Below are 25,762 nucleotides of genomic sequence, written 5' to 3' on the forward strand. Positions count from 1 at the left end.
CAAAATGCTCCTTGTTTCTTTTACAAAGCACTAAGCAAAAGTCCCCTTTGTATCATACATACAACCTCTGCAACCTTCACAATCGTTTTGTGCAAAAGGACTTGCCAGCTAGCCATGCCCACTGGCATTTGGGGGAAAAGAAACAATGCCGGGCAGCTGATTAACCTCAGAGCTGGGCCCTCCTGCTGCGCTCTCTGCAGAAAGAGGCAGCTCTGCAGGAAGTTCACGAGGAGTCAAGTGCTAATCGGACCATGTGATCGCTGTGCCCGATTAGAGGTTTGTTCTGGGGAGCTCCAAGCTAGAAGAGAGGATCGGGGAAGTCTAGCGCGGGAAGCATGTGATAAAGACTTTTTGTGTGCGTGTGTGTTTTTACAGGATTTACAGCAGGAAATGGACAGAGGTCTGGGCAATACCCTGCCAACAGAGCTACTATCACCAGGTAAGAAAGAGAATCGGCCCGCGTCAAGTGAAACTGCTGTTGGTTAAAGATGTTTGCCCAGTAGAACTGAGCCTAGGCGCGGGGGATCGAGCGAAGGACTGGGCGAGGAACTTTCGTATCCTTTTTCCTCGGGAACCGAGGCTAACTCTGAGATCCTCGCACCAACTGCAGTATTACACTTGGCAACTAGTATTGTTCTGTGACTTTAGGATCAGAAAAAGGATTGCCCCCTTTTAAATACAGATTTCAGCCAAACGGGGGCATTGCAAAGAGTATCCAGGAGATCAAAAGTCGCAGATGAAAGAGCACCAGCTCTATCTGCTCATTTTCTTTTCCGGAAATGAAAAACATAAATTAACTATTATTTTGAATGTCCATTGTATCAGTCATTTCCAAAATCACTTGATTGATCAGTGCAAACCATAGAAGCAAGTCTCTCAAAAGCTTTATCTGAAAAACTGGCCAAAGTGCTTAAAAAGGCCATCAGCAGGTCGGCCCTGCCGATTTAGGAATTAAACAAGAAAACTGATAAATTAGATTCACCTTCTGGAAATACTTAATGGCAAACAGAAAACTGAGAGCTAATAAATGTTTGCAAATCTATTCAAATCCAGTTAGTCTGAGCAAATGGCCTGCAGATCTAGTACTTTTTTAAACTATCATAATAACAATAATTAACAGTAAATTATTTTAGTAAAATTCAATAATATTTTATCTTGATTATGTGTTGCAAGTGGAACTCCGCTCTAGAGACTCATTCAAGTAGTTTTCTTGGGAATAAGATGGAAGTGGTGTGCCATTGCCTTCCTATGTGTTGTGGATTTTGTTTTTCCTTCTAGACTTCCCATTGTGGTCTGAGCTGCTATATTTTCTCATGGTCTCCCATCCTAGTACCACCAAGAACAAGTTACATGTTACTGCCCAACTGGGCAGAGGGAATCTGTGGCACTTTGGGTTGAAGTGTCAGTGGCATGGGTTCATTTCTTCTATTCACTTTTGATTAGCAGAGAAATTGAATAAGATGAATGGTTTCTAAGACTCCAACCTAGCTGGCACAGTCTCAGTATGTGCATGCTTTACTAAACATTGCAAGGATCTATCCTGAACATGGTTCATGTGAGAGTAGAAACTTCCTCTGTATAGCTTGGGACAAAAGCAAAGTTCACTGCAAGTTAAAGAAAGAATTCACTGTATTTCAGTTACACTACTAGATTAAATAGAAGTGAGTAACTACATATTTTCCACTGTAGTTACAGGATGATTTGGCAATCCTTGGCAAGGAACAGGGTGTTTGCTTCACTGCATTGAATTATGCACCTGAGCAGTGATGGACCATTGAACTCCTTCTTTTGCATCCATTTATAAATGGATATCTAAACCATCTTTCTGCATGCAAATCCATTAAAATAAATATTGAAGATGAATATAAAACTAATCTTCAATTAGTTTTCAATTGGGTGTTGTAAATAAATTTTGGATTGATCTTTTCCTTAAAAAGAATAGGCATGACAATATTTTTATTGGATATAGAATGATCTGTTAAAGCTCTAAAATGCCATTCTTGGGAATATTGTGTAGAGTATATATTACAAGCATCTGCAAATAATGGCATATTACCCACATTTTTAATATGCATGACAGCTGTACCACCAAAATCATATTTAATATGTTTTGTGGGATTTGGACCCACAAATCTTCTCTTATCCATTATTAACTAATTCTTATGTTCTGTGATGGGTAGGCCCTGGGGGGGAGGGGGGCGCAAGGGACTACTAGACACTGTACTGTTTTTTTTTGAGAGCTTGAAATCCCTCCCCCCCATATACTCCAAACAAGACCAAAGTGTTAAATCTCTTCTGGTAAATTGAATGTCATTGTGGAGCATTTAGAATCTGACAGATGTTAAAAGATGCAAAGGGAAATCTGCAATATATTAAACAAGGTTTCCTCTTTTGAGGAAAGTTCTGTTCTAGGACAAATAAATGCCATTTAGTTATTCCATATAGTTTTCAGGTCCAGAAATGTTCATCAAATTAGGAACAAACTCTTGATATACAGTATATTGTCTGAGGACTGTGGTATTACAAGTCATAATGATTATTTTTTGTTTGTTTGTTTGTATCCCTCCATTATTACTTTTACCAATAGTTCAGGGTGGTGAACATATCCAACACACCTTCCTTTTCCTATTTTCCTCTCAGCAACAACCCTGTGAGGTGGGTTGGGTTAAGAGAGAACGACTGGGCAAAAGTTATCCAGCTGGTTTTCATAGCTACGACGGGACATTGAACTCACAATCTCCCACTTTTTATCCTGGTGCCTTAACCACTAGACCAAACTGGTTCACCTTTGCTGTGAGAATGTATTGATGTAACACACGGACCTGACTGAGAGTTTTAGAGTTTGCCTCATTCTCTTTGGACTGATCATTTTGATATCCAACATTGGATGATGGCAAATGGCTGTTTTCTTTTTGGTTTTATTCAGAAAAAATGGAATTAACTTTGTACAGATAGTCCTCAAATTACAACTGTAATGGAGGCTACCCATAACTGCCATGACACGACTGACCAAATTTTAGGACCTTTTTATGGCAGTTGTTAAGCTATGTATCAGTTTTCCTGAAAAACCGAAACCCCAGTTTTTTGCTAAAAAATTGACCGTGTATGAGGGTAGAAACAGATATAAGAACAGGCTGGTTGCCAAGTGTCCAAAGTGCGATCATGTGACTGTGGTGGGGCAACCATTGGAATTTTAAATTTGGGTTGTTAATACCTTCCCAAGAGATGCATTGGAACTTTGAATGATGCCTAGGTGACTGGTTGTAAATTGAGGGCTACCTGTAGACAGACTTAACTTGTATGAAAGATCCATTAATGGGGTCTTCTGAGCTTCTCACCTCAAAACTTTTTATTAAAGTGTCTTAATTTGGTTATTTCAGGAGAGAATTCAATAAAATGTATGTCAAAGTGTGTATTTATTTTTGTTGTTGTTAGTTGCGAAGTCGTGTCCGACCCATCGCGACCCTATGGACAATGTTCCTCCAGGCTTTCCTGTCCTCTACCATCTTCTGGAGTCCATTTAAGCTCACGCCTACTGCTTCAGTAACTCCATCCAGCCACCTCATTCTCTGTCGTCCCCTTCTTCTATTGCCCTCAATCTTTCCCAGCATTAGAGTCTTCTCCAGTGAGTCCTTCCTCCTCATTAGGTGGCCAAAGTATTTGAGTTTTAGCTTCAGGATGTGGCCTTCTAAAGAGCAGTCAGGGTTGATCTCCTCTAGGACTGACCGGTTTGATCGCCTTGCAGTCCAAGGGACTCGCAGGAGTCTTCTCCAGCACCAGAGTTCAAAGGCCTCAATTCTTTGGCGCTCAGCCTTTCTTATGGTGCAACTTTCACTGCCATACATTGCAACTGGGAAGACCATAGCCTTGACTATACGCACTTTTGTTGACAGGGTGATGTCTCTGCTTTTTAGTGTGCTGTCTAGATTTGCCATGGCTTTCCTCCCGAGGAGCAAGCGTCTTTTAATTTCTTGACTACAGTCCCCATCTGCAGTGATCTTGGAGCCCAGGAAAATAAAATCTGTCACTACCTCCATTTCTTCCCCATCTATTTGCCAGTAATTGAGAGGGCCAGATGCCATGATCTTGGTTTTCTTAATGTTTAGTTTCAACCCAACTTTTGCACTCTCCCTCTTCACTCGCAACAAGAGACTCTTCAGTTCCTCTTCACTTTCTGCCATTAGAGTGGTATCATCTGCATATCTTAGGTTGTTGATATTTCTTCCAGCAATCTTAATTCCAACTTTTGATTCATCTAGCCCTGCCTTTCTCATGATGTGCTCTGCATATAAGTTAAATAGGCAAGGCGACAGTATACAGCCTTGCCGGACTCCTTTCCCAATTTTGAACCAATCACTGGTTCTGTGTCCAGTTCTCACTGTTGCTTCTTGGCCCGCATATAGGTTTCTCAAGAGACAAATAAGATGTTCTGGTACTCCCATCTCCTTAAGAACTTTTGTTATGATCCACACAATCAAAGGCTTTAGCATAGTCAATGAAGCAGAAGTAGATGTTTTTCTGGAACTCTCTAGCTTTCTCCATGATCCAGCGTATGTTGGCAATTTGATCTCTAGTTCCTCTGCCTCTTCGAAATCCTGCCTGTACTTCTGGTAGTTCTCGATCCACATACTGCTGGAATCTAGCTTGTAGGATTTTAAGCATAACTTTACTAGCATGAGAAATGAGTGCAATGGTGCGATAGTTTGAACATTCTTTGGCACTGCCTTTCTTTGGAATTGGAATGTAAACTGATCTTTTCCAATCCTGTGGCCACTGTTGAGTTTTCCAAATTTGCTGGCAAATTGAGTGTAGCACTTTTACTGCATCGTCTTTTAAGATTTTGAATAGCTCAGCTGGAATACTGTCACCTCCACTAGCTTTGTTGTTGCTCAGCTTTTCTAAGGCCCACTTCACTTCACATTCTAGGATGTCTGGCTCAAGGTCAGTGACCACCTCATTGTGATTATCAGGGACGTTAAGCTCATTCTTGTATAGTTCTTCTGTGTAATTTTGCCATCTCTTCTTAATCTCTTCTGCCTCTGTTAGGTCCCTGCCATTTTGGTCCTTTATCATGCCCATTTTTGCATGAAATGTTCCCTTCATCTCTCCAATTTTCTTGAAAAGATCTCTGGTCCTACCTATTCTATTGTTTTCTTCTATTTCTTTGCACTGTTCATTTAAGAAGGCAATCTTATCTCTTCTAGCTATTCTCTGGAATTCTGCATTCAATTGGGCGTATCTTTCTTTTTCTCCCTTGCCTTTTGCTTCCCTTCTTTCCTCAGCTATTTGCAAAGCTTCCTCAGACAGCCATTTTGCTTTCTTGCATTTCTTTTTCTTTGGGATGGTTTTAGTTGCTACCTCTTGTACAATGCTGCGAACCTCTGTCCATAGTTCTTCAGGCACTCTGTCTATCAGATCTAATTCTTTAAATCTATTTGTCACCTCTACTGTATATTCAACAGGGATATGATTTAATTCATACTTGACTGGCCTAGTGCTTTTCCCTACTTTCTTCAGTTTAAGCCTAAACTTTGCAACAAGAAGCTCATGGTCTGAGCCACAGTCAGCTCCTGGTCTTGTTTTTACTGACTGTATAGAGCTTCTCCATCTTTGGCTGCAGAGCATATAGTCAATCTGATTTCTGTGTTGACCGTCTGGTGATGTCCATGTGTAGAGCCGTCTCTTGGGTTGTTGGAAAAGAGTGTTTGGTATGACCATTGTATTCTCTTGACAAAATTCTATCAGCCTGTGCCCTGCTTCATTTTGTACTCCAAGGCCAAACTTGCCTGTTATTCCAGTTATCTTTTGGCTTCCTACTTTAGCATTCCAATCCCCCATGACGATAAGGACATCATTTTTTTATGTTAGTTCTATAAGGTGCTGTAGGGCTTCATAGAACCGGTCAATTTCATCCTCTTCAGCACCGGTGGTTGGGGCATAGACTTGGACTACTGTGATATTTTTTTTTTTATTGAAAAGTTTTAAAAATACAGTTTTCCTTTAAAAAACCCCCTTCCCCCTCCCTCCTCCCCTCCCTACCTCCCCCCTTCCTCCCCCCTCCCCCCCTCCCTCCTCCCCCCCCTACCTCCCCCCAACCCCCCTCCCCCCCGGACTTCCCAGAGCTAAATACAAGGTATATATATATAAAAAAGCAATCATAAACAACCATATGCTAACAACTATAAATTCAAAAATCCATCACTCTCTAACTTATATAGGATCAAACAAAACTTAGCATTATTAAATATATATAGAAGACTAAAATAGAAAAAGAAAAAAGAAAACGAAAGAAGACTTATTCGAATGCTACATAAAACTTCTTAACCCTATACTTGTTCTGGATAAACTCAATCCATTTTCTCCATTCCATAATATAATGTTCTTGCGAGTAATCTTTCAAATAGGCCGAAATCTTCGCCATCTCTGCCAAGTCGGAAACCTTTAAAATCCACTCTTGTATAGTCGGCAGTTCATCTTTCTTCCAATATTGACCTATCAAAAGTCTTGCTGCCGTAACTAAATTCAACATCAACTTAGAGTCCACAACTGTAGCGTCAACAATTATTCCCAACAAAAAAAATTGCGGACAAAACTTTATCCTCCGTTTAAAAATCTTCTGCATATTCCACCAGACTTTTATCCAAAAAGCCTTGACCTTTTTACATGTCCACCATATGTGAAAATATGTTGCCTCTTCATCACCACACCTCCAACATTTAGGCTGATAATTCGGATACATACTTGCAAGCTTTTTAGGATCTAGATGCCATCTATAAAACATTTTATAAAAGTTCTCTCTTAGATTTTGAGCTTGAGTGAATTTTACATTCCTCACCCAGATCTTTTCCCACGTATCCATTGTAATAACTTCCTGAATGTTTTGGGCCCATTTTATCATACAATCCTTAACAAGCTCTGTTTCTGAATCGATCTCTATCAATGCAAGATATATCCGTTTAATATGTGCTGGTCCTTGATTTCTAATTTGCTTTATCAAATTTTCATCAGTCGTTGCAAATCCATTTTTTTGGTCTTCTTTCCACCTGGCCCGTAACTGAATATATTGAAACCAAGTCTGAACAACCTTCTCTTCTCGCAAGAAGCTATATGATTTCAAACACCAAATATTCCTTTCCAAACTTAAAATTTCCTTGTAAGTAGTCTCATCATGTTTGAAACCAGCATGTATATTTTCTATTGCGTGTTTTGGGATTGCCCACAATGGTATCTTGCTGCTTAACTTATGTCTATACTTCTTCCAGACTCTCAGCAGTGCCTGTCTTAAAATATGCATCCTAAACACAGTATCTACCTTCTTATCATACAACAAATATGCATGCCAGCCAAACAACAAATCATGGCCCTCAAGATTTAATAACCTCGATTGTGTCAAATTAATCCAATCACTTATTCCTACTAGTGCAGCAGCTTCATAATATAATTTAAAATTAGGCATTTTAAGGCCACCTCTCTCACGAGTATCCTGCATAATCTTAAGTTTAACTCGTGGCTTTTTCCCTGCCCACACAAATTTATTGATACCACGCTGCCATTCCTCCAAGTTAGAATCTTTCTTAAGAATCGGTATCATTTGAAATAAGAATAAAAATTTGGGCAGGACATTCATTTTCACTGCTGCAATCCGTCCCAACAAAGACAATTGCAATTTTTCCCAACTCTCCAGTTCTTTTTGAATTTTCCCCCATAACTTTTCATAATTATTTTTATATAGCTTTGTATTAGAGGGCGACAAAATCACCCCCAAATATTTAACCCTTTTAACAATCTCAAATCCAGTTAATCCTTCTAGGAGAGCCTTCTGCGAAACTGTCATATTTCTAGCCAAAATTTTAGTTTTCTGTATATTTACTTTAAATCCAGAAACCTTCCCATATTGTGTTATTATCTCCATCAGGTCCACAACAGAGTTCTCTGGCTGGGTCACTGTAACAACCAGATCATCTGCAAATGCTCTCAATCTGTAATCCTGATCTCCAACTTGTATCCCCTTAATTTTTTCCGAATTCCGAATCTTAACCAATAATATCTCTAATGTTAACACAAATAACAAGGGCGATAGCGGACACCCTTGCCTTGTGCCCTTCTCAATATTACATACTGTTGTCAAACTATTGTTAACTATAATTCGGGCAGTTTGTTTTTGATATAATGCCCTAATCGGTTGTAAAAAATTTTCCCCAAAATCCATTTTGTCTAAAACTTTCAACAAAAATTGCCAGTTCAATTGATCAAAAGCCTTTTCAGCATCTAAAAAAATTAGCGCAGCAGAGATCTGGTTGTGCCTTTCCAAAAACTCTAACACATCAACTATATGTCTCACATTAGTTTTCATTTGTCTTCCACTAATAAACCCCGTTTGGTCCCCATGAATCACCTGTTGCAGAACCCTCATCAGTCTATTAGCCAAAACCTTAGCAAATATCTTATAATCTGTATTTAAAAGCGATATCGGTCTGTAATTTTTAACTAAAGTAGCATCCTGGTCTTCCTTCGGAATCAAAGAGATAAAAGCTGTTCTCCAAGACGGGATATTGAATGGTTTGCCTTGGATTCGAACTGAGATCATTCTGTCATTTTGAGGATTGTATCCCAGTATTGCTTTTCCTACTCTTTTATTGACTATGAAGGCTACTCCATTTCTTTTGAGGGATTCTTGCCCGCAGTAGTATACCTGATGGTCATCTGAATTAAATTCACCCATTCCTGTCCATTTTAGTTCGCTGATTCCTAAGATGTCGATGTTCAATCTTGTCATCTCTTGTTTGACCACGTCCAGCTTGCCTTGATTCATGGATCTTACATTCCAGGTTCCTATGGAGAAAAAATCTTTACAGCATCAGACTTTCCTTTCACCACCAGACACATCCACAGCTGAGCGTCCTTTCGGCTTTGGCCCAGTCGCTTCATTCTTTTTGGCGCTACTAGTACTAGCCCTCTGCTCTTCCCCAGTAGCATATTGGACGCCTTCCGACCTGAGGGGCTCATCTTCCAGCGTCATATCGTTTTGCTTTTTGGTATTGTCCATGGGGTTTTCATGGCAAAGATACTGCAGTGGGTTGCCATTTCCTTCTCCAGTGGATCACATTTTGTCAGAACACTCTGCTATGACCTTTCCGTCTTGGGTGGCCCTGCACGGCATAGCTCATAGCTTCATTGAATTACGACAAGGCAGTAATCCATGAAGGGGGTTTATTTATTTAGCCATTTATTTAACCATTTTTTGTTTGACCACTTTGTGACAGGAACCCCCTGTTGTGGGGAATACCCTTGCTATTATTTTAGATAAATTTTGAAGGCTTTGGCAAAATAAATTACAGATAATCCTCAATTTAGAACAGTTCATTTAGTGACCGTTTGAAAGTACAACGACACTGAAAAAAGTCACATGACAATTTTTTATAGTACAAATTGTGGCAACCCTGTGGTCACATTATCAAAATTCAGATGCTTGGCAACTGATTCATGTGTATGATGTGTTACTAACTTAACAATTGCAGTGATTCACTTAACAACTGTGGCCAGAAAAGTCATAAAACGAGGCAAAACTCATTTAACAAATGTGTCACTTAACAAGAGAAATTTTGGGCTCAAATGTTGTTGTAGCTGAGGACCACTTGTACTCATCTGGAGTGATACCTTATCCTGATTGTAATAAATTGTGTATGTACATGACACACCATAAAAGAATAGTTGCACTATCCGAAATTTGGATCACCAACAAATACACATAACACAATAGAAATGATTAAAACTGAAAATGTAATGGAAGCACACAATACTTTAATGATAGATGAGAAGTATTTGCTGGAGGCTAGAAAAATCATTGTGATGATCTTTTGGTCAGCGGCCAGAATTCTTCAGCCCTCATGGCTGGTTGAGGAATTCTGGGAGTTGAAGTCCACAGGTCCTGAGCTAGCTGGTTGGCCCTTCTGAGCTCTTCCACAGTGTAGTAAGAATGCACCCCCAATCCCTTCCCTGTACCCTTAAAGGCACAGGAATCAAGTGCAAAGCAAGAAAATAAAGAAACACAAAACTCCGTTGTTTTTTCTCTAAACTGCCCCAGGCATGTCACATTTCACGATGTTGTTATCCAAGACAGAAATGCTCCAGCAATTCCGAAAAGCTTTAGCTTTAAATTTCTAAAAGCCACAGAGACTCAATTAAAGGAGGTGAAACTAATTACATTTGTTTAAAGGGATTAAACCTTTCCTGTTGTATTTTTCCCCTTCGCCCACTCAAACCATGTTCTTTTATAGCCTCTCCTCTCCCCCCCTCCTTTTCTTCAGTTCACCTCCAGCTCCAAGCTGCTTCTGGAAGCGCCAATCAGCTGGAGCCAATCAGCTGGAGCCCTGCCAGCTCCTGGGGCTTCTGCCGAGCCCAGACATTCCTACAGCTGCCTCTCCCTCTCCCTCAGGCTTGGCTCGCTTAGGCTCATTCCCCTTCCTTGCTACACTTGGCTAGCAATCACGTACCACCTGCCATGTGGCAAAGTACCACAAGTGGTACGCGTACCACCAGTTGAAAAGACCTGGACATAGATTATCACTATCATCTACAATATTTTTTTTAATTTCTTTTGAACAAGCTATATCTTCTAACTGTTGTATTTCAGTTATCCCAAAACCTATATCTAAGAAATCATCTTTGTTTTCCTATAATGATATTTAGGACACATTTTATCTACTTCAGCATTTTTTATACTCTGAGCTGAAAGGCCAGCTGAATAAGCCCAACCAAGCAAACACTAGAGACATGATGAGCTCCAATGTTAACTTTATTAGGCATAAACAATCTGGCAAATTTGAAGAAAAGCTAACTCTGAAACTATGTTGGGAAACAGATAATTAAAAGACTAAAACTTTCCCTCCCCTCTGACATTTCAGTTCACATTGTCCAATAAATCTTCCAGCAATTGTTATGAGAAGAAACTTCGGTCCATCAAAACATTCTCTCAATGGTCTTCAGCTCTCATGCTGATAGGGAGCACCTATGAATCCCAAACTCTTCCCTCCTCCCCCCCCCCCAATAACTGTTGGCAAGCTAGCAGCAGTCCTAAAGACAGTAGAGTTCGTATCTTGACAATTATTATGTAAAGACAAAAGACATGTCTCCCTAATTTTTCATAGAATGTTTAATAGATCCCACTATAGCTTCTCTTTCACTTCCTTTGGTAGTTCACAAGTCCTTATCTGAAGTTTAATTTCCATCCCATGCAGCATTCACTCTTAAAGAAACTCATGTTTTAGTTAACTGTAGTATTTCTGAGAAGTGCATCATATGCTAGCCATCCATCCATCAACCAGGTAATACAGACCTTGGTGCTAGAAATTGAAATCTTTCCTTTCTTTACCATTTCTGTAGCTATTCATTCATCTGCAGCATTCTATTTTTCCTTTTCAATCCTCTTCCATGGACTAGAAGAATGGATGAAGACATCTGAGTTCCTATTTCTTCAACTTCCCTCCTGAATTTCAAAACATAATCAGAAAAGATTTCCAGTCTGTAGACTTTAGATCTCTTTTGCAGTTATTCTGTCATATCCTTGATCCATACTCCCAGAAAACAGTATACTTCCAAGCCCAACCAACATATATTTAATTCTGTTTTTCATACAAAGGAGTCATAGAAAAGAGTCATCAAAAGACTGGACAACCACTTGTCTGGAATGGTACATGGTCTCCTGCTTGAGCAGAGCGTTGGACTACAAGAACTCCAAGGTCCCTTCCAACTCTGTTAATCTGTTACTGATCATTAAAATTCTTGTTTCCTCCCCCCTCCCGGAATGTAACGCCAATTCATCTTATTTCACATTCAGCAGGGGTCTAGTTACTCTCCTTTATTTCTTCTTTAACTAAAAGCTTTCCTTCACTTCCGGTTTGTAAAATAGGTTCTGAATCTGTTTCTTATTTGTATTTGTTGAGACTGTACCTGTGTTTTGCTCTTTTTTGTCACCTATACAGATAGTCCTCGACTTAGGACCACAGTTGAGCCCAACATTTCTGTTGCTAAGAAAGACATTTGTTAAGCATGTTTTATCCCAATTTACAACCTTTCTTGCCACAGTTGTTAAATGAATCACTGCAATTGTTAAGTTAGTAACACGGTTTTTAAGTGAATCTGACTTCCCTATTGACTATGCTTGTCAGAAGGTCACAAAAGGTGATCACATGACCCTGAGACACTGCAACTATCATTTGAATTTTGATCATGGGTTGCTGAAATAGTCATAAGTGTGGAAAACAGTCATAAGTGACTTTTTTCAGTGCCATTGTAACTTCAAATGGTTACTAAATGAATTGTTATAAGTTGAGGACTACCTGTATCTCAATCTTTCTTTGGTCTTAAAGGTCTCTATCCTCATTTATAGCTGATATACAGTCATGGCCGAAATTGTTGGCACCCCAGAAATTTTTCCAGAAATTAAGTATTTCTCACAGAAAAGTATTGCAGGAACATATGTTTTGCTATACACAGGTTTATTCCCTTTGTGTGTATTGAAACACAACAAAAAAAAGGGAGGAAAAAAAGCAAATTGGACATAATGTCAAACAAAACTCCAAAAATGGGTCGGACAAAATTATTGGCACCCTTTCAAAATTGTGGGTAAACAAGATTGTTTCAAGCATGTAATGGTCCTTGAAACTCACCTGGGGCAAGTAACAGGTGTGGGCAATATAAAAATCACACCTGAAAGCAGATAAAAAGGAGAGAAGTTCACTTAGTCTTTGCATTGTGTGTCTGTGTATGCCACACTAAGCATGGACAACAGACCGAGGAGAAGAGAACTGTCTGAGGACTTGAGAACCAAAACTGTGGACAAATATCACCAATCTCAAGGTTACAAGTCCATCTCCAGAGATCTAGATTTGCCTTTGTCCACAGTGCGCAACATTATCAAGAAGTTTGCAACCCATGGCACTGTAGCGAATCTCCCTGGTCGTGGATGGAAGAGAAAAATTGATGAAAGTTTGCAATGCAGGATAGTCCGGATGGTGGATAAGCGGCCCTAAACAAGTTCCAAAGGAATGCAAGCTGTCCTGCAGGCTCAGGGAGCATCAGTGTCAGAGTGAACTATCCGTCGACATTTAAATGAAATGAAACGCTATGGCAGGAGACCCAGGAGGACCCCACTGCTGACACAGAGACATAAAAAAGCAAGATTACAGTTTGCCAAAATGTACTCGAGTAAGCCAAAATCCTTCTGGGAATATGTCTTGTGGACAGATGAGACCAAGATAGAGCTTTTTGGTAAAGCACATCATTCTACTGTTTACCGAAAATGAAATGAGGTGTACAAAGAAAAGAACACAGTATCTACAGTGAAATATGGTGGAGGTTCAATGATGTTTTGGGGTTGTTTTGCTGCCTCTGGCACTGGGTGCCTTGAATGTGTGCAAGGCATCATGAAATCTGAGGATTACCAAAGGATTTTGGGTCGCACTGTAGAGCCCAGTGCCAGAAAGCTGGGTTTGCGTCCGAGATCTTGGGTCTTCCAGCAGGACAATGACCCCAAACATACGTCAAAAAGCACCCAGAAATGGATGGCAAGAAAGCGCTGGAGAGTTCTGAAGTGGCCAGCAATGAGTCCAGATCTGAATCCCATTGAACACCTGTGGAGAGATCTTAAAATTGCTGTTGGGAAAAGGCGCCCTTCCAATAAGAGAGACCTGGAGCAGTTTGCAAAGGAAGAGTGGTCCAAAATTCCGGGTGAGAGGTGTAAGAAGCTTATTGATGGTTATAGGAAGCAACTGATTTCAGTTATTTTTTCCAAAGGGTATGCAACCAAATATTAAGTTAAGGGTGCCAATAATTTTGTCCGGCCCATTTTTGGAGTTTTGTTTGACATTATGTCCAATTTGCTTTTTTTCCTCCCTTTTTTGTTGTGTTCCAATACACACAAAGGGAATAAACCTGTGTATAGCAAAACATGTGTTCCTGCAATACTTTTCTGTGAGAAATACTTGATTTTCTGGAAAAATTTCTGGGGTGCCAACAATTTCGGCCATGACTGTACATATATATACACATACACACACACACACACACACACACACACACACACGTGTGTGTGTGTGTGTGTGTGTGTGAATATTTTTGGATTGCTAACAAAGAATTAAAGGGAAACTTTGTTAGCAAAATTGTTAGCAATCCAAAAAAATTTACACAAATATGAGCTGTCACTGCTGTGACTACTGCCTGTGGATGGCCTTGGGTTAGGCTGAAACAGAAAATAAGATTTGTGGTATGCGACCATCCTAGTAAAGTGGTGGGGAGGGGAATGAGCTGAACCAGTGGCAGCACTGCACAAGCCTGAGCGAGAGATGGCTGGAGCTGTAGGGCTGTCAGGGCTCAGCAGAAGTGCCAGGATCAGTGCCGCTTTCCAGCTGATCAGTGCTTCTTCGGGGCTGTCAGGGCTCAGTGGAAGCGCCAGGATCAGCGCCAGGTTCCAGATGGAGCTTGGTGCTGATCTTGGTGCTTCTGCTTATCGCTGAAGAAGCACCAATTAGCTGGAATGTTGCAGCATCTCCAGGGTCTTGTGATTTACATTCAGATGCTTGGCAACTGATTCATCTTTATGACGGTCACAGTTTCCCAGGATCATGTGAAGTGACCAAAACCTGCTGCAACCACCCAGCAGACGGGAGGAATAAAAACCAAACAACCCCTCCACCCCATCCCCACTGCCAATCTTCAACAGAAATGCTCACAACAGTGAAAACCTTGGACAGGAGGAAGAGTGCCGCTGGGGGCAGGTGTCTTGCTCAGCTGTGGCTTGGGGGGCACTTTTTTCAGTGCCATTGTAACTTCGAACAGTCACTAAGTGAACTTTTGTAAGTTGAGGACTACTTGTACTTTATCACTTTTTTCCTTTTTTTTTGTTCATCAAGTTTTTGATACCTTGCTAGGTGACTGGTGGTACTTCATTCTTTCAAGATAAGAAAAATGTTCCACAAGTTTTATTATAATTATTATTTATTATAATTAAACTTATATACCGCCCTTCTCCCGTAGGACCCAGGGTGGTTCACAAGGCAATTAAAACAACATTACAATACAAAAATTAATAACAATTAAAATAGATTAACTTTTCCTTAATTAAAATCTAAAACCCCTATAACCCTAATTAAAAACCCAATTACGGTACAATAAGTTAAAAAATTAAAAAATCCTCACTCCTGGCCGGAAAGCTCAAAGAGCCAGGTCTTCAGGTCCCGGTGGAACGAACTAAAATCGGGCAGTCCTAAGTTCTACAGGTAACTGGTTCCAGAGGGCAGGCGCCCACAGAGAAGGCCCTCCCCCTGGGTGTTACCTGCCGGCAATTCTTTGCCGGCGGCTCCCTGAGAAGGCCCTCCCTGTGGGAGCGCACAGGACGAAGGGAACTTGATGCCGGCAGCAGGTGGTCCCTCAGATATCCCGGACCCAAGCCATTTAGGGCTTTATAGGTCATCACCAGCACCTTGAATCTCACCCGGAGGGCAACCGGAAGCCAATGCAGCTCGCGGAGCAGAGGTGTTATATGGGAGTATCGGGAAGCCCCCATCACAACTCGCGCAGCTGCATTCTGCACCAGTTGAAGCCTCCGAGTGGTCCTCAAGGGCAGCCCCATGTAGAGAGCATTGCAGTAGTCTAACCGGGAGGTCACGAGCGCATGAGTGACTGTGCGCAAGGCATCTCGGTTCAGATAGGGCCGCAACTGGCGCACCAGGCGAACCTGGGCAAAAGCCCCCATGGTCACGGCTCCTATATGATCTTCAAGGCTGAGCCGTGAGTCCAGGAGGACACCCAAGTTGCGAGCCCTATCAATGGGGGGTAACACCTCACCCCCATCATTAAAGATGGAATAGAATGGTTCACTCGAGATGCCTGTACGCACAGCCACTCAGTCTTGGCAGGATTGAGTCTGAACCTGTTTCTCCCCATCCAAACCCGAACCGCCTCCAGGCAACGGGACATCACGTCGAGGGCATCACTGAGTTGGTTTGGGGTGGAAAGAAAAAGTTGGGTATCATCGGCGTACTAATGATACCCCACCCCAAAACTATGAATGATCTCACCCTGCTTCATATAGATATTGAACAGGAGGGGAGATAGGACCGACCCCTGAGGAACTCCACAAACGAGAGACCTCGGGGCGGACCTCTGCCCTCCCGTCAACACCGACTGCGAACGGCCCAAGAGGTAGGAGGAGAACCACTGCAAAACGGTGCCCCCCACTCCCAACCCCCTGAGACATCGCAGCAGGATACCATGGTTGATGGTATCAAAAGCCGCTGAGAGATCTAATAGGACTAGGACAGAGGAACAATCCCTGTCCCGAGCCTGCCATCAGGGCGACCAATGCCATCTCTGTGCTGTACCCGGGGCCTGAAACCCGATTGGTACGGGTCAAGATAATCAGTTTCCTCCAGGAACAAAGGAAGCTGATGCGCCACCACACTCTCAACAACCTTCGCTAAAAAGCGAAGATTGGAGACTGGACGATAGTTATTCAAAATAGCTGGATCCAGGGCAGGCTTCTTGAGAAGGGGTCTCACCACCGCTTCCTTCAAGGCGGCGGGAAAGACACCTTCACTCAAAGAAGCAGATATCACTGCCTGGAACCAGCCTCGTGTCTCCTCCCGAGCTGAATAAACCAGCCAGGAAGGGCACGGGTCCAATAAACAGGTGGTAGAGCTCAGCCTCCCCATAATCCTGTCCACCCCCTCGGGAGTCACAGGATCAAACTCAGTCCATATAATACTCTCAAGACCGCTCGATTCCTCCCCGTCAGACTTTGCCCAGTCAGAGTCCAAACCGGTCTGAATCTGAGTGATTTTGTCCGCCAGATGCTGGCTAAACTCCTCGGCCTGCCCCTGCAAGGGCTCCTCCCTCACCTCCTGAGAAAGGAGGGAACGAGTTACCCTAAACAGGGCGGCCGGGCGATTATCTGCGGACGCGATGAGGACGGCGAAGTAATTAGACTTCGCCGTCCTCATCGCCACGAGATAAGACCTATTGAAAGATCTTATTCGCAAGCGGTCAGATTCAGACCGGCTGGATTTCCAACAGCTCTCCAGACTCCGTCTCTGACGTTTCATCTCCCATAGCTCCACAGAAAACCATGGAGCCCATTGGGATCTGCGCCGGATCAGGGGTCGCAAGGGTACAACCCGGTCAAGTGCCTTGGTGGCAGCCCTCTCCCAAGCCTCCACCAAGGCATCAGCCGGGCTGTGGGTGAGGGAGATAGGTATAGACCCAAGCGCCGTCTGGAACCATTCTGGATCCATTAGGCGCCTGGGGCGGAACCACCTGGTCGGCTCCGTAGCCCAGTGGCGAGGGGTATTGGAAGACCAGCCGTAGGAGGTGATGATCGGACCATGACAGGGGGACAGTATTTGGCGTACCCCCTCCCAGATCATGAAACCACTGTCGAGATAGGAAAACCAGGGCGAGAGTGTGACTCCCTCCATGGGTCGGGCCCTGAATTATCTGGGTCAGGTCCATGGCTGTCATGGAGGCCATGAACTCCCGAGCTAACTCTGACGACCTGCCCAGGGATGGAAGGTTGAAATCACCCAGAACCATAAGTCTGGGAAATTCAACCACCAGCCCTGAAAGGGTGTCGAGAAGCCCGGGCAGAGCTGTTGCAACACAGCTGGGCGCCAGGTATGTCAGCAACAAACCCAGCTGAACCCCAGAGTCAAACTTCAGGAGGAGCGACTCACTCCCGCCAATCTGTACGACAGTGGTCTCCCAAGGGTATAAGGTCTCCCGTATAACCACCGCCACCCCCCGCCCCTACCCTGAGCCAGTGCAGCACACAGAAACCTGGAGGGCAGAGCTCAGTCAGAGGGACACCTCCCTCTGAGCCCAACCAGGTTTCCGTAATGCATGCTAGATCCGCGCGTTCCTCCTCGATCAAATTTCAGACGAGGGGAGCTTTGTTCACTATGGATCTGGCATTAAAATACACCAGCCTAAGCTCAGGGGCCCGATCTCCCTCAGCCCTGGGTAAACGGGTATCAACCGGAGGGTTGGAGCACGCCACTGCTTGAAGACAGCGGGGGCGTGATCCCGGATGTTGATACGGCCCTCCGTGCAACCACCTGCTACCATTCCCAATCGTCATGGGGATTTGAAACCCCACCCCACAACCGGAGGAACCAGAAATCCCTAACCCCAAGCTCGTCTCGCCGGGAACCATCTCCGGCCTGGACTGACAGCCGGTTGATAAAATACCCTTATCCCTCCCACCCCTATCATTCACTCCCCTCCCTAACCCCCTAAAACAATCGGCTAAAAAACATAGTAGGGGCTTTTTAATCTGCTTCAACCAGCAGCCCCTATCTATGCCCAACCATCTCTCAGGGTCCCAGCAATTGGGCCCGTCCTCAAGGGAGATAGAGCACAAGGCGGCAGGTTGTGCCCAGGCGGCAGGAACTCTCCTGAGGGCATATAAGTCCACAAAAGAGTAGTATAAGCGGGCCATATGCCAGAATGTCCACATTGGGCTATTTGTAGGCAGCTAGATAGTTAAAATAAAGATGTTAAGGAACATTGTTGATGTTATCAAGTCAGGGCGGCAAAACAAAAACTGTTAAGCCAAGCCCGTCCAAGCCAAGTCAAGCCAAGCCAGCTCTACTCTCACCCGAGCTGGCTGCAGATATAAGAGCCATAATAGTTCTCTCACAACGAATGGCAAATTAATCTGGGCAAAACTTGGCTAAAGACAACCGGGATAAATCCACCTCAGCTGATCTCTCACATCAGGGGTGGATTGATAGTTAATTTTGTACATCATAACTGCAGAGTGCCATCCAGTCATTTTCTTTCCTGTCTTCTGTCTTGTTACCTTAAATGGAAATTTCTGAGATATCTCATACTTGAGTTTCCATGCTAATTTTTTTTGTCAAAATCCTATTAGGTCTCCATTTACTCAGTGAGTTTATTCCCAAAAAATTGGCTTCCATATATTTCTTCCAAAGTGTCTGCTTGCTCTGCTAGAAGTAATCACTCACAGCAAGCAAACAGCAACTCTCATTATATACACCTTTTAAAAAGTAGCTACTCAGGAAATTCCCCATATAGAGGAATACAGAGTTCCCTGGAATATACAGCATTTTTGCTCATTCTCTTTGCTTCAGCTTTTTATTCCTGATTGTTATTCCTGATTAACTGAATTACATTTATATATTGCAGCCAAAATTATGGCAAAACCTGCCCAGTGACAACTCAAATTTCTTTTTGGAAAATGTCACCAACTTCGTTTGGAAGGACAGATTCGCTATATTGCTGGAACTAAATATTTTCAATCTTTTTTTCCATTTTCCCATCCATTTTCACTACAAGTGAAAAAGTATATTTCCCCCAAAAAAGTATATTTCCCCGAAAGTAAGACCCAGCCCAAAAGTAAGCCCTACCTTGATTTTTGAGGGTGGGCCTAATATAAGTCCTATTCCCAAAACAAGTCCTAGTTTTGGGGCAAGGGGTATGCCTAAAAATCAAGCTAGGGCAGGGATGGGGGGGTAAAAGTACCCCTCGCACCCTGTACCCATTTGCCTCACCAGTAGGACCGCTGCAGTCAGGCCTCCCATGCCCCAACACTTGTTAAGCTGTGTGATTTGTCATGCCAGTGCCACCGCAAGTGGCAGGAGGTTGCATAGCACTTTGGGTCGTTTCCTCTGCTCACGACAGGATGCCGCATGGTGCTTTGTGCAGTTTCTGCTGCGTGGCTCCTTGGGCTGTTTCTACTGGAAGAAACAGAAGAAATGGCCCAAAGAGCCATGTAGCGTCCTGCCGCGAGCAGCAGAAACAGCCCGAAGAGCCATGTGGCATCCTGCAAGCAGCAGAAATGGCCCAAAGCTGTGAACAGCAGAAACAGCGCAAAGCACTATGCGGCCTCCTGCCATAAGTAGCAGCAACGGCACAATGCGCCACATGGCATCCAGCTGCAAGTGGCAGTAAGCGGCTGCAGAGGTCAAGCAGTGGGGTGACAGCTGTCGGGATGTGGGAGGTCCTAAGGTAAGACATTCTCCGAAATTAAGACCTAGTGCCTCTTTTGGAGGCAAAAAAAATATATATATAAGACCGGGTCTTAATTTTGGGGAAACACAGTAGATTTTGGCAGTCTCTGTCTTAAGAAGACAGTTTTTTCTTTAACTCATCCTAAATAAAAACTAATTTCTGTATTATTCAGAGAAAGCACTGTATGTATCTTTATAGAATGGATGCTTCCTGTAAATCTAAACAGTTCTAAACAAAAAATAAATGTCAGACCTGCCCCAATCTGATCCCTTAGGAAAGAAAGACGCTCGACTCCATTTGATTAAAGCAAAGGGTTCTTCAAAAGTTACAAAAGCCTCACCCGCAGCCTATCCCTCCCCCCCCCGTGACCAGCCCGTTTCCAGCCAACTGAAGCTCGCCAAGACGTTTTGAGAATTCTGAGATGTTTGGGGGTAATCCGCATATTTCTCAGGGTACCTGGCCGTGGTATGCTGGCACAAACAGGATCCAGCTGCTCTAGTCTTTATCACCTGTTATTCCCCCTTCCTGATTTCCCATCACATACACACAAAGTTTTATTGTCCTTCCATCTTCTTCCCCTTCCATCCTCCTTCCCTTCTAGCCTTTGATGGCAGGATGCCTGTGATGCGCCAAGCCAAACCAGATAGAGCTGACACTAAATGTGCCTTGGGAAAAAATATATCTGTAGGTATGTCTGATTTGATTACATTTATCTTCCCTTTATTTCAGTTTTAGGGGTTTTAATTTTCTAAAAATGGGAAAGAAGCTCGATCTTTCCAGATTAACAGATGAAGAGGCCAAACACGTCTGGGAAGTAGTTCAGCGGGACTTTGATCTCCGCAAAACAGAGGAAGACCGTTTAGAGTGAGTATTTAAAACATAGAAATGCTTGGTGACTTGTCAAATGAAAATGCAAAGTGGGTTTTTTAATATGCAATGCTTTCAAGCTGTTTTTTATTTATATTGAACCATATAAAACTTAAGATCACAGAATATAATCCAAATTATATAATCACAATTGTTTATTCAGATTTATAATCTTGCTCATTTAATAGGCTGCTCTCCATCTTTTTTCTTTTCTTTTCTTTTTTTGAGAATATAAGCAGAACTGCCAAGATTGAATGATGAAGTTGGAAATAACTTTTAGCCAAACATGAAATACTCAATTAATACATTTGAATGTTGGAAAGATCTGTGACAGCCATTGCCTTTTTTGTTTGTTTCTGAACCCTTAAAAGAGGAATGTGAGGGAGAGTGGAGAAGAATTTGAATGACTTATAGTAAGGTTTGATGTGTAAAAGCCTTGTTTAGTCTGATAGAGACTTTGCCATACATCACAAAATATATGCTTTTCAGTGCTGGGCTTTGTCTTGAAAAGCTGACATAAGTATGGGAAAGAAGAGGGACAAATATTAAGGAGACAGGAGAGCCCAATTCAGTCTTGTTAAAGGCTTTATTTTGTGGGAAGAGTCTGCAAGTGACTCATCAAAATGGGAGGCTCCTTAAAGTATACATTGATATTAATAGCTCTACAGTATCCATAATCAGAAAAATAATATTTTCCTATGACCATGGTGAACAGACTGTACTCTGAGTGGTTCAGGAAGAGGAACATTTTGGCAAAAATTGAGAGAAACATTATCGTCTAATCACTCTAAATCTTTCCTAGAGGCAATTTAGACTTTGTGTGTTCACATTGCAGGAAAATTCAGAATGGCTTTTTGTACTTGACCTCATAGGCCTTTCTCAAAAACGGATGGATTATTCTACCTATCTGGAACTCTTTGGGCCCCTAGAAAGCTGCCCTGTTTTCTTCTACTGTCCACTGACTTTCAGTGTTAACATAGGCTCCTGCTGTTCCTCACATTTTTTTGAGAAAAGCAGCAAGCTGAATTATAGACCCCAGGTCTTGTATGGAATTCAGCCAATTTATTGATTTACCATATTTTCATTTATAAATAAAATAAATAAATAAACCTTTATTGTCAAAGTACAACATGTGTACGTTGAGATTAGCTGAGCCTCCCCTCATGCTCTCTCCCCCCAACACACAGTGACAACAAACCCTCCATCCTACCACACCATGTGAACCAACTACACCACACACCGGCCTCCCAAGTCAATTCTGCATAAGTTCACAGAGATTATGTCCCATTTAAAAGCCTAACAGCCCACGGATAAAAGCTATTTTTCAGCCTGTTGGTACGGCTGGCTATACTCCTATATCTCCTACCGGATGGTAGGAGAGTAAAGAGATACCGTCCAGGGTATCTCGTACCAGAGCCATCAAAATAGCTTACTCCATAGAATATATGCAATAAAATCATAACCACAATAATGTCACTACACCGTGCTTAGAATGCAGCATTGCAGGCTACTTCTGCTGACTGCTAGCTGCCAGAAATTCGGCAGTTCGAATCTCCCCGGCTCAGAGTGGACTCAGCCTTCCATCCTTCTGAGGTTGGTAAAATGAGGACCCAGATTGTTGGGGGCAATATGTAAACCGCTTAGAGAGGGCTGTAAAGCATGTGAAGCAGTATATAAATCTAAGAACTATTGCTATTACCATGTTTCCCCAAAAGTAAGACCTACCCCCAAAATAAGCCATAGCTTGATTTTGGGGGGTGGGCCTAATATAAGCCCTACCCCAAAAAGAAGCCCTAGTTTTGGGGTGAGGCGCACACCTAGAAATCAAGCTAGGGTGGGGGGGTGCAGCTGCCCCACACGCCCCGCAGCAGCTTACTTTGCAATCAGACCTCCCCTTGCCAGACCACTTTGCAGCATCCCCAAGTAGGCTTTAAACAGAGGCCTTTCTGGAAGGCCACTACAGCTGAGAACCAAGCTATGGGTTGAATGCATAACTCGGTTCTGCAAGGCCTCTGCAGCCTTGAACCAAGCTATGGATTAGCTCGGTTCTCAGCTTCAGTGGCCTTCCAGAATGGCCTTTGATTACGAAATGCAGGTTGGAGTTCCATTCTCAGATGCAGAATGAAACTGGTCCTTCAGCCCCAGAGGAAGTGGGCTGGCTGGGCGGGGCTGTTGGTGCCGGAAATGAGTGGAAAAGTCACCCCCACCCACCCCTGAAAATAAGACCTCGTACCTCTTTTGGAGGGGAAAAAAAGTCCAAGTCTTATTTTTGGGGAAACATGGTAGTATTAAAGAGACAACAATTAATACCAGTGCCACATGTAGAGTGCAAAAGTAAAATAATTCAAAAGTCTGCTGAAATAAGAATCCTTTTAACTGTTGGCCAAATGTCTTGGGATGGCTCTTACACAGGGTCCCCAAAGGCTTCTTTCTTGTGTGAATGGAGCTGCGCGTGCGCCAACCCACCACTCACATGGCCCAGTTCCCCTCTCCCTCTCCCCACCCAGACCACCAAGCCACAAAGGTTGGGGACCGCCATTTTAGGAAATAAGTATCACTTCAGCTGTGCCTCAGAATAGACTAGATATCCACCAAAATCTAGTTCTGATAACTGAGGTTCCCAAATACTTTATGAGGACAGTTCTACTCAGAGTATGTTGCATCCAACCTGAATTAGTGATTGCAGCCAGATCCTCAATTAATTATAAGCATTTAGAGCAGGGGTGTCAAAGTCAATTTCACTGAGGGCCACGTCAGGGTTGTGGTTGACCTCGGGGGATGGGGGGGCGTGGTCAGCTCGACGTTTCTTATGTTGGGGGGGGCACCTGTGTGGTCCGGGCGGGCCTGGGAGGAATCCACTGTCTCTAGTGGAGAAAGGCGAGACCAGGAGGAGCGCCAAACTTTTGTCCAACAGAAGAACCTTTCTGTCCCTCTCAGGCCATGTGGAGGACCCCCAGATGGCAGTGCAGGCTGCCTGGAGCCCTGGACAGTAGAGGGCAAGCGCCCAGCCTAGTCCTCGACCTCCGAGGGCACTGGGACCCCATAGCCCAGCTCAGGCCAGTCCTGCTGTCCCAAGAGGGCGCCCTGCTGCGCTTACCTCCTCCTCAAAGCTGCTGCTGCTGTTCTTGCTCTCCTTGGCCAGATTGCTCATGATGTGTGTGGGAGGGCAAAGGTCAGAGGGAGGCCCACTTCTTCTCCATGCGAGGAAATCTGGCTTTGTAACTAAAGCATCCTCAGCAACAGACCACCAGGAGAGATGAGGAGGAGACAAGAGGATGGCAAAAGGGCAGCAGCGTTGCTGGTGGCCAAGTGCTAAGGCAGAACTTCCCTCAGACCCTCCCTCTCACTCATTGTAATATCCTTCCTTCCTTCCTTCCTTCCTTCCTTCCTTCCTTCCTTCCTTCCTTCCTTCCTTCCTTCCTTCCTTCCTTCCTTCTTCCCTTTTCTTCTTTTTCGTTCCCTCTTTATTCTCTTTTTTCCTTCTTCCTTCCCCTCTTTCCTTCTTTTTCCTTCCTTGCTCTCTTCCCCTCTTTTCTTGTCTTTTCTTTGTCTTTCCTCTTTCCTTTCTCCTTTCCCGTCCCTTCTTGGATACTCAGATGCAAAAGGGGAAACATTTCTCGATGCCTCCTTGCCTTGTGATGAAATGCCACTTTTGCTAGTAGTTTGTGGCCACTTAAAAGACTAAGAACAAACCAGGCTCAGTTTATCCTATGCTTGCTTTTAATGGGGGCGTCCACAGACAACAGTACAGCAAAACTGTCACAATGGTGGCTGTGATAGTTAATCAGAGCACATCTGTTTTTTATGTGAACAGCTTTAGCTTTTATGAGCAGAGGTAGGTTAGTTGTTTTTCTATTAATACATAATACTTAAAAGGGCTGTCCTGTCGGGAGCCTGCCTTGGTCTAATTCAGACTGGAAATATACCAAAGGAAAATATTTTTCCCCACTCTGCTTTGTCCTGCTTTCCCCGCTGGAAATGGCTGTTTGCAACATATAAGGAAGGGATGCTCCCCTTCAATTCTCTCATCTAAGTCATTGATGAAGATATTGAAGAGTACTGGGCCTATACTGTATAAATGCTTCTATAGTCAACTTCTATAGATGACTTGTTGAGCCCCTAAGTTAATCTCCTTTTTTGTCTGTGTACACAATATATTTATTTGGTCATACTTCCAGACATTTGCGAAAACAGAAAAAGCAAACATCTCAGTGCACTATTGCTAGTTAATATACCACAGGAGCAACATTAATAACTATGTATATGAAAATTTTCCAGTTATACTTTCCAGTCCTACCCACCTGGAAATAAGCCATCAAGGACCTATCCTACAATACAAATACTACATTCCTTAATAATTGCCCCAAAGGCAAACAAAAGATGCTGTGTATGTGCTGAAAGCAAACAAAAGTCATATCAGAAACCTGGCAGATCTGTGCTGATAAAATCCAGCTTAAAGTGTATATGAGATATTGATTGGAATATATTTTTAGTTCCTACAAACTGAGATTACTATTCCATATTACTTACAGGGAAACATACTGACTTCAGCCCAAGGCCAGACTGTTAGTTGAATAGATTCCTGTATATAGACTTTTAATAATAAATCAGTTTAATTGAACCTTCATATGTTGACCTGGTCTTTCATGCAAGACCATTCTTCTGGATTTGTGCTGAAAATACTCTACAGATGCCTAAACCACAATAAGAAAGAAACTGAGCTACCCATGTCTAGTGCGTCTAAGTAACATTCAAATTTTGTGACCCAGGCATATTCTCATTTAGCAATTAAAAACCATGAAGAAGAAGCCCCTGATTTGAATCTGATTTCTGCTAATATGGCCTGGGAAGCTGAGTTTCTTTAGCCTTG

General features: G+C 43.0%; 1 protein-coding gene across 1 annotated transcript in view; it reads left to right on the top strand.

Moving 5' to 3' along the window:
* The first annotated feature begins 305 nt into the window (after positions 1 to 305).
* MLPH (melanophilin) overlaps positions 306 to 25,762 on the top strand; it is a 97,276-nt gene continuing 71,819 nt past the window's right edge. Inside the window, exons 1-2 of the mRNA XM_083350863.1 lie at positions 306 to 439; positions 20,755 to 20,889. Of these exons, the coding sequence (XP_083206989.1) occupies positions 20,780 to 20,889 (110 nt within the window). The 5' untranslated portion in view covers positions 306 to 439; positions 20,755 to 20,779. The remainder of the gene's footprint in view (positions 440 to 20,754; positions 20,890 to 25,762) is intronic.

The sequence above is a fragment of the Vipera ursinii genome (assembly GCF_947247035.1).
Source record: "Vipera ursinii genome assembly, chromosome: 1".
Classification (NCBI taxonomy): domain Eukaryota; kingdom Metazoa; phylum Chordata; class Lepidosauria; order Squamata; family Viperidae; genus Vipera; species Vipera ursinii.